At 35.6% G+C, this 9,954-nt stretch overlaps 2 protein-coding genes across 2 annotated transcripts; both read right to left on the bottom strand.

The window, feature by feature from the left end:
* Nucleotides 1-4,016: 4,016 nt before the first annotated feature.
* On the bottom strand, nucleotides 4,017-5,169 carry LOC137730294 (protein NDR1-like). Its single transcript, XM_068469358.2, has one exon. It carries the CDS (start codon nucleotides 4,744-4,746, stop codon nucleotides 4,165-4,167), a length of 582 nt encoding a protein of 193 aa, XP_068325459.2. The 5' UTR covers nucleotides 4,747-5,169; the 3' UTR covers nucleotides 4,017-4,164.
* A 386-nt stretch (nucleotides 5,170-5,555) lies between these two features.
* Nucleotides 5,556-6,702, bottom strand: LOC137727348 (NDR1/HIN1-like protein 10). Its single transcript, XM_068466214.2, has one exon. It carries the CDS (start codon nucleotides 6,402-6,404, stop codon nucleotides 5,724-5,726), a length of 681 nt encoding a protein of 226 aa, XP_068322315.2. The 5' UTR covers nucleotides 6,405-6,702; the 3' UTR covers nucleotides 5,556-5,723.
* Between the last annotated feature and the right edge of the window lie 3,252 nt (nucleotides 6,703-9,954).

Raw genomic sequence — 9,954 nt, forward strand, 5'->3', positions numbered from 1 at the left:
ACAGGGGCGGGGAGCCGGCATGGGGCCTGAAGTGTATTTTCCTCTGACTGTCTGCTCAGAGACAGGGACCCGGCATGGGGTCTAGGGGTTATCGGACATTCATTAGTGATTATTTTATATATATATATATATATATATATATATATATATATATATATATATATATATATATATATATATATATATATATACAAGTTATGATTTGAGATATTGCACGGCATGCTAGGTTTCGGAAATATATGTGTTTTCATAAAACTTGGGGGTTATTACGTTGATAACTGTTGTAGTGTATATATATATATATCAACTTGGTCCACTTATGTTTGTTTTGCTCCCCCTTTAGGACCTAGGAACGAGGATTACGATATGAGCTATAAGGCATTCCCTACCAGTGATATCTTGTTATATTCTCTGTTTTGGCACCTATTGTAATAGCACTATTCTATCTTAAATTTCCACTTGTACTCTGTAATAGACGTATGCTTTGAACATGTCATGTATTTTCTAAATGTTAAATTGTTAGCTGTTGAACTTTAGTGTTGTGTTATTTGTTCCTATTGCATGATTAATTCCAATATTTCTGCATGTGTCACATGTTCGTAGCTTTTGCATAAATTAAATGGCTTTCATCACCTTTAAGGCGTCGACCAGCATGTGACCATTCCGATGTCCCTATGACATCGGGGTCGGGGCGTGTCAGTTTTGAGTAAGAACTCCTACTCATCTTTTGAGTAGTGAAGTATTATTCGATTTTTTTGTGGAGGAAATTATTATTCGATTTGATTTGTTGAATTATCAAAGACTTTGCAACTTGATCACATGTAATTAAGCCATGCTTACAGCACTTGATTAAAGTGTGAGATTAAGGATTGGCCAAACAAGTTGTGTCTCTTTATTTAACTATTTGTTTGACCGCAAAAATTCTCATGGGGTGACTTGGACATGTAGAATTTGAAATTAACAAGATTCCAAATCAGCTTATTTCAAATGAAACATCAGATTAAGCAACCACTAGTTTTAGTCTTTAATTAATTACTAATTTTTTATATTATGTTGACTATTTTTAACCTGATTATAATTACAGCCATCTTAACAGTGAATTCTGATCAATGAGCATTACTAATGATATCATAGTTTTAGACTTTAGTGTCAAGTTATGATAAATCTAGCTTTAATTTGCTGCTAGCGGACTCCATCGTAATGATTATTACATATTAGTAAACGAGCTATCAAGCTATCAGTGCCATTTCCAAATTGGTTCGAGTAGAGGTTGACGAACAAACGCAATTAAAAAAAAAATTAAATTAAATGAAGTCAAATTCCATGAATCGAATCCGTTAGAACGACTCAAAAATAAATAAAACCATCAATTCTCATTAGAAATGAGGGCGAGCTTTAATGCAACGGAAAGGTTGCACCCTTGTACATTGTGACCGAAAGGTCACAGGTTCGAGTCGTAACGTCTATTTGTAAAATAAGGATAATGTTACGTACACTAAATTTTCCTCTCCCGACCCTTGCAAAGCAAGAAGCTTTATTGGCTTGGTGACACCTTTTTAATTCTCATTAGAAAGGAATAAACCAGTTGTTCTTAGCAATTTGTATCTGCTAAACCGCCAGTATCCTGTAGTTATTAATAATATTCACACAACAGATATATTAACTCAAAACTAATAGATAATAACAGAGACTTCCACAAACCATCAAATAACATAATAGTCACACACGTTTGCTTTGGATTTTCTATAAATAAATTGTTCTTGTACCGTCGACATTCCTAAAGAAATATGCTTAGACTTCTATGGTTTATTTATTTATTTATATACATGTGAGATTAGCATGTCCTATTGGCCACACAACTAGAATTAAAGTTCATTGCCTAGCCTACTCTTCATGTATGCATGCCTGATTTTCAGACAAATCTAATTGAAATTATGAGTTTCATTTTCATTCATTTATGTCGTAAAAAAAAAATCAAAATTTCCGAAAAGTTGGTAACTTACGTTTCAAAAATAGTTTGGCTCTTGAGTATGCCTAACATTTTGAAATTTTTTTACAACATACTCTATGTGGTTATTAGATTGTATTTATTTTATTATGAAGTTAATCGGCATAAATAATTTGAAATCTTAATATGTTTGAAATAAAATACATTGAGATTATTAAAAATTTTAGATGTACATCCCAATTTCGATCCATATTATTTCAGAATTTTGAATGTCAAAATCCATTTGGGTGCAACAAAATTGAAAGTTTTCGTTACTAACTTGGTCGGAAGTGATAAAAATCGAAATTTGTAATCCAACTTGCACCTGTTCTGAATAATAACTTGTCTTGGACTTTCAAGCCCAACAGCTATGTATGTTGGCCCAACGTAAATTTAGGAGACGAAGATGCCTTCCGTTACAAAAGCCCTTCCGGTCAAACACGGTGGATACTGGAAACGCAGGTTCAAATACAAACGGGCTTTCCCTCTTTGGACCTCAGTTCAATGGCAGTCGCTCTGAGAAGACTTGCAGCGGCATTCGGCTACTCGCCACATCTTCAATGCGTTCAAAGCTTGTTTCCGTTGCGCTTTGGAAATAGTTATAGTCCCTCTGTGTCGTCTGGTATGCCCTGAACGTGCTTGTGAAAATGTCTCTGAGACAACACCTGTTTTGTCACCAACCATTTCTGCACCTGCTCTGTATTTCAAGATCAATGGGCGATGCTCTGACCGTTCATCCAGAATTCCAACAATGGCATAACGGAGGTGGGTCTTTCCACACGTTTGCCTGCATCGACCCAACAGTTTTCATTGAGTTTGGTGCTGTTGTTCATTCAAAATCCGTTGTTGGCAAGGGCTGTCATTGGACCTCACTATTGGGCAGTCAACCAAAATTGGGTGATGATCAAATTTTTAACTCGACATTGCCTTGTTAATGTTTTCACTTATTTGATTTTGATAGAGTAACCAGGTTCGTTCACAGGGGCAGGTGAGACATAGAGCCTTTGATATCTTTTAAACTGATTTTAGATGCATTACTATATTTTCTGAGTAAGTTTTACTCAGATTCTATTCAAGTTAGAGCAATAGTTTGTAGCATTCTTTGGTTTATGAAGTTGGAGAGATACAGTTACGAGATCATGCAACGATAGACAACTTAGTTCAGGTTAACTTTTGCCTTTTAAGTTCTTGGATAATTTTCCTGGAATATAGTATACAATTGTCCGTTTGCTCGTTGTAGATTGGTCATAATGTAGTTGTTGCGAAGAATTGCATACTTTGTGGACAAGTTGGGATTGCAGGCTCCGTGACGTATGTTCTTTCTCTGCCCCCTCTGTATTTTTCTGATTTAGAAAGCCCGCCATAAGATATGATCCACTTTCACTTCAACGACTTGGTCGATGATTCAGAAGATCTGCCAAATTTGATGGCTGTCCTGTTTTTATTCTCATATAGGATAGGAGACTATGTAACTATGGGAGGGAGGGTAGCAGTTCGTGACCATGTAATTTTTTAATTTTTCTACTGCTATTCTATTTTTTTCGTGTTCTCACATGTTTTCATTGATTACGAATATTGCTAAATATTTTATTACATGGACTTCGCAGCTACGTCTTGCTGCTACTAGCTATGTAACGAAGGATATCACAGGACCTGGTGATTATGGTGGCTTCCCAGCTGTAAGTATCATCTTGCAAATTTCTTCTGAAATAAATGAGAATAAAAAGAAATTTGTTTTCATGTATTGTGTTTGCGTACCAAGTATATGGAGCCGGAACTGGGTGATGGTTGGATGTTTGGGATATATAAATGACATAATTTGGTTGTGTTTTAGGTTCATCTCCATGAGTGGCGAAGACAAGTTGCAAACTACTGTCGGACATAAAAAAAGTGGAACCCTGAGAATCGTTAGAAAGGAAAATCAGGTGCTCTCTTATCTGGCACTGAAATTTTGGAGGGAATTTTGGTTTGGTTCACACCAGCTCTCTAGGCTCTTGGTTTATATTAATATTAGGCACAAATGAAGAACTTATTCTCAAATATACTCTTTTATTATCAAATTGAGAAATTGTTGAATTGCGTGATCTACTAGAATAACAATTGGAACAATTCTGAGTACATTATAAGCAACAATGTGAAAGTAAGGTGAGCCATATTGTAAGTTTACAAGAAAACATCTAATCTAGTAATCGTCGGCTATTGCTCCTTCTCCATTTCTTGGAAGAATGGCCTAGCTTAATTTTTTTCTTCTTACCAGAAATCTTACCATCTGAACCAATTGATAATTTACCTTGCAAGTCTAGCCCATGATGCTTACTCTTCACTCCCCATGTTTTATACCGAACCCGAGAAAGCAAAGCCACCTTCAATTCTGCAGTTGCATTCAGTAGGGACTTGCGAATAGTTTTCCAAACTCGTGCATTGACATCTACATAATCAATCACTTGACGGGTTTTACCTCTTCCTTGATGAAAAGCTGGTATGTGTTTCTCCCCAACACTATCCGACCCATACAAGAACGTTAAAACTGTCTCATCATAGAAAATACTGGAGTCTTTGTTACTATTTTCAATTTGAAGGGCATATACGATAGAACCATTGTTTGCGCCGTCCTCTAAATCGGATTTTGGGATGTTGATATCAATAATGGTATACACAGGGTCCTTTGGACGTAAGGCCAGCCATAGACAGAGGGCTAGGAGTCCCAGGAGAGCTAGAAATTGCAAAGCCCAGCAGTAGAAATTCTTTGTTTCGCACATTTCTCCGTCTGAGGATTAGATGGACTTCAGATTTTTAAATGAATTGGGTTGCACTAGTTGTTTATATGAGGAGGAGAATAAAGGGAAAAGAAGGAATATCAAAGGAGGGTGCTTGTAATCCAAGTTAAAGAGCATATGTTCTTTTCTTCTTGACATTGGAGGATAAAGTCTGATACATTTGTAGGTCACAGGAAACCTGTAATCCTTGGAAGAGAAGGAACGCGGTTTGGGTAAGCTCTTTTCATTCCCTTGCTTGTCTAGGATTAATATATTGATTATCCCCTAAATTCCCTTGGATCCGATTTGAAGACGAAGCAAATGGCATCGTAAGCTTCATTAAGGTAGTGTTTATGCATTGAGGAAGCACATAATATGTGGATCATATTGGAATTTGAGAACAAAACATAATTCTTTTCTTGCTTCCAAATAGCTCATATTAGTACATGATCATCTCTTTTTTTCTTGCATCCTAACACGTGTCAGGTGAAGAAGTGAAAATGTCCAAATGCAAATGTTAGTGCAAAAGTTGCTGGCACTCCTCAAATTGTTATAGAGGAATAATAGTTAAAGGAACAAGAAAAGAAGAGGAAAATTATGCTTGAAGGCCTTTCTAGGCATTTTAATTCATCAGCACTTTGTCGTGTTTTTCATAAAAACCGTTGAGGTTCTAAAAATTACACTACCAATTTCTGAGGTTTCAATTTGTTCACTCTTTTTTTTTTTTTTTTTTTAAGGTGAAACCATAATGGTTTTATTAGAACGTTAAGAAACACTTTAAGGACATTTGAATCGAAAAGATTTCCACCCCAAATTCAATAATTTGAACCAATTAATTGAGAAAGATTGCACAAAATGAAATAAATCACACAACTTCTGTGGTCCCTCGGCAAATCAAAAGCAAATAACCCCAAAACAATGGGAAAAGAGAAACACCAACTAATTTATAATTAGAAAAAATAATAATAATATTTCCCTCCTCAGGTGAAATACACAGGGCATCTCCTATCTTTAGAAATGGGCAAAATCAAGCCGTCCGGGCCGACATCAACATCACAGGTGGCGTGCATCCGGTGGCGCTTGCTATACCAAGCGCGAATCTTAAATCTGATCGCGGCCGTAATTTCAAGCCGAAACACAACCGTTCCTCTTTTACGATCATTCAAGAACTCCGTCCAACGTTGGTTATTAACCGTTAAGGTGGCTCCCTTAAATGACCCCATCACTATTGTTGTATTCTTCGGATCCTGATAAAACGGTTGCAGTAAACCCGTTATTGACCCGATCCGTTGGTCCCTATAGTACACCGTTCCGTCCATCGAACCATAATATATGCCAATATTATGGTTCGCGTTACGGGCCGTGGCATTGAACGTTATCTCAGCATTTTCGAACCCCGTTTCTTGAGCCAAACCCGGAACCGAAAATGCATGGATATGAAATCTTGGGCGGTGGGGACGTAGACTGAGCCATAGTATGAACGCTATGATGCCAAGGATGAGGAGGAGGCCTAAGAAAATGGTGCATATGACCTTGGAGACCCGGGTGGTGAGACTTTCGCGGACGCGGTGGGCGTAGTACCGGGCGGTGTGTTGACGCTTCATGGGTCGTTGTTGCTCTGGGGTGGCGGACTCGATCGGCAACTGGTTGGAGTTGTACATTTTCTGGGAGAAATGAATGTACGAGAGGAAGGATTTGGTCAGAAGGATAGAACTGTCAGTTAATGGAGTTGGTTTACATATGTTGTGTGAAGTGAATAAGGTGGCGGGGAATTGAAGGGACGTTAAAGCACTTTGGTTCTTTTGCACGGAGAAAGAAAAGAATAGGTATATTCATGCATTGTATACGAAAGAATAAAGGTTACCTACGGATTCTGGAAAGAATATGTACGTATTCTAAAATGAACATAATCCTGTGAAAATCGTTTCTAATCATGTTTAATACAACAATTTTGGGATACCGAGAACGTATAATGTTTGTGATGAATTTGATACTTGATTATGGTGAACTCGGTGTCTGGAATAGCTTAAAGGTGTCAAATGAACCCATTGAGTTGTTAGTGGGTACCCACTAAGACCCATTTAGTTTGATTTCACCTTATATCATCATCATCGTTACCAATCTCATCTCTATATTATGATGATATCAAATTAAACCGGTATTAACGGATATCTATTAATAACCCAATAGATTAATTCGCCACCTCTTGTGTAGCCTAATTTATATTCTCCTTAGAGTAGATATTCTGTTGTATAAAAAAATAAAAATAAAATAAAAAAAGAAAAAGGTAAAAGCCTTAAGAGTAGGGATGGACATGGTTCCTACTTATTTACATCCATACACTGGAGCAAGGGCAGATCTTGGTCCCTGTTGGTTTGCCTGTAATCACCTCTGAGGATCACCCGACGGTCTGGGCAAGTGGAGGAGAGGAAGCCTCAATGGCTGATGTGCAACGTAAACTTTGAACGAAGAAGAAGGATCTGACTTTTTTCAAATGATCTGCCCAAAACGGCATCGTTTGATTCCGGTCGGTTTAAAAAAACACTCTCTTCCTACGCCTAAAAGACCCGGGCCGACCCAACTAACCCAATTCCCAAACGATATTCACTAACTCCCAAGCCCAATCATGCATCGACCCCAACGCACTCTACCACCATATGGTCCACCTCTCTCCACCATCACCGATTTTAATAGATTTTGTCCAAAATTTTCAATTAATAATATAGGAATATTAATTATTGAAATTGATGTCTATTGGCTAAAAAATTTGTACTCTTAGTATTAGAAATTGGGATGCAGTTTATAATTTTTTTTGATATTGATTGATTATGTAATGGTTAATTCATATATTTTTTAGATTCAATAAACGATGAATTATTATTTTTAATTGATATAGGAGATCAGTGGTTAAATGATAGTTTAATTGTTTACATCAAGAAAGATGTCTTTTCTTGTATTAATAATGGAACTATCATGAAAAGTTTCCATAGTAATAAACCTCGTCGTATGTAAACAAATTTAATCTTTGTGGTTTGTAATTTTGTTTGAACCATGGATATGAATGAAAATTATTGATCGTTCAATGCAATAAAACTTTTACATTAGAATCATCGGATGTTAAAATCCTGAATCCGCAATTGTATAGGAGCAAAACCAAAATTTACATCTTTCGAAATATGAATGATAGTGTAAAAGTGGTTTACATCCTATGTACAGATCCCCAAGATTGGAGTTACTCTTATAAAAACAGTCCCAAACATATCCCGGTTACAAGAAATCATTTCATTAGTTTTCAGCATGCAGACCTAGGCTATAATCTGTACTAGAGACTATAGACTATGACAGATCACCCCGTGTAATATGAGCATATAGCGAGAAGGTAGCCCACGCCCCTTCACCACCACCACCACCACCACACTGTGACGCTGTGACACTCCAGACACCCGTACGTTGTCTGTTTGTGCTAGTCAATTGCATTATTGCATGCAAAATAAATTAACGTACAACGCCAATTGCGCTGGGCTGTCTCGAGGTGGCTAATTTGAACCGCCATCGAGTAGCGACGAGAAAGCAGAATCGTCGTGCCAACCGACGCATCTGGATCATCATATCTGTGATTCTGTCTATGTGGAGTCTACGTTCTAAATTAATTGATTGGTTAAGTTTAACTGCCCTTGATGTGGACGGTGAAGATGCTCTGCATGTGGGAGTGGGATCCCATTTGAATCAGTAGCACTCAACAATCCACTCCCACAAAGTGTAATTTAATCATTAGAAAACTAAATTTTAATTATTAAACAAGATGAAGTTTAGGTTAATACTTGGTACAAGATTTAAAATGGAATTTCATCTCTTGTATCTATTTAAATGCCATCATTTATATTTCATGTCATTTTTTGGATAATTTCATGATTTTTCTTTTTCTAAGTCTACACTAATTCATTATAATATAATTAGGTATAAACATTTCGCTACAAACAAGTCAATTTAATATATTTCGATACCATTATTTCTGTACATTTATGTATTTACATATTTTTCTTATGTGTCACTAGTTTCTTTTAATGTTTTCTCATTTAAGTTTATTTATATTGGAAGAACTAAAATGTGTGTACTAATCAAATCAAAATTTTAATGTGGAAATATTAAATAAAAATACAGATTAAATAACAAAAATAGAATATAATTTTTTTTAAAAGATACACTTCAAAGGATTAGAATCAATAGTTTTTTTTTTTTTTTTTTTAGTTTCAATATTTTTAATGACTAATGTTCGAAAAAACCCGTGATCTGTCGTTGTCAATGTTTTTCACCAAAATAGCTTAATTTGTCAAGTCTCTGTGATTAGAAACTTCAATGTTCGACCCTGGAAACAAACATTCCAAAACAATTTATATATCATTTTCATCTCTGGCTACTGTCCTCCCAAAATAGATTGCATGTGATGGAAACGGTGCATGATCGAGTACACAATGTCGTTAGACTGTTGATCAGAATGTTGTGTGTAAGAATATGTTGATTCTTTCACAATATAAACTCATCACAAATGTTCAAGAGAAGTTACCACTCTTTGTATGGATGTAACTTCAAACATATCCTTTTCAGTTAATTGAATAAATAAATAGTCACTTGGTATTACAATTTATAGATTTTTTTTCATTTGTAAGTGAAATGTATTATGTTCAAATCTCAAGAATAATGCGTTTGAAATCAATTTACTCTCCCACTCTTATGTATATATTTCGTTGTATTAAAAAAATTGAAAATAATATGTAAATATATATATGTATATATAGTTATTAATAAGTAATGCACATAATACATAATTAAACATTGTGAAAGCTATGCTATCATAATCATAAATATACGAACAACATGTATTAAAAAGAAAGAGCTAACTCTTGCATGTTTAATTATGAGCAAGTAAAGTACCAATAACAACAATAACAACTACTAAACTTATCATACTAAGTAAAGTTAACTGTATAAATTCTACTACGACATTATGCTCGAGAGTAGATAAAGTACCACTTAGTGTAAATAATTAATCTAATCCACTACTCAGATATTTATTCATGTTAGTTATGTAAATTATTCCTTTCGTTTGATATCTTAAAGATCAATCCAACTCCATGTCTACCAGATGACCAGGCACATTACCCTACGGCCTGTCACTAGAAATCTAACTGTTTACATATCATATATGGGAGC

Source organism: Pyrus communis, chromosome 10, assembly GCF_041283825.1.
Source record: "Pyrus communis isolate YQ-2024b chromosome 10, ASM4128382v1, whole genome shotgun sequence".
NCBI classification, from domain to species: Eukaryota; Viridiplantae; Streptophyta; class Magnoliopsida; order Rosales; family Rosaceae; genus Pyrus; species Pyrus communis.

Excerpts from the sequence above, each read along its gene's own strand:
- LOC137727348 (XM_068466214.2), bottom strand. The coding sequence starts at position 6,404 with ATGTACAACTCCAACCAGTTGCCGATCGAGTCCGCCACCCCAGAGCAA.
- LOC137730294 (XM_068469358.2), bottom strand. The coding sequence starts at position 4,746 with ATGTGCGAAACAAAGAATTTCTACTGCTGGGCTTTGCAATTTCTAGCT.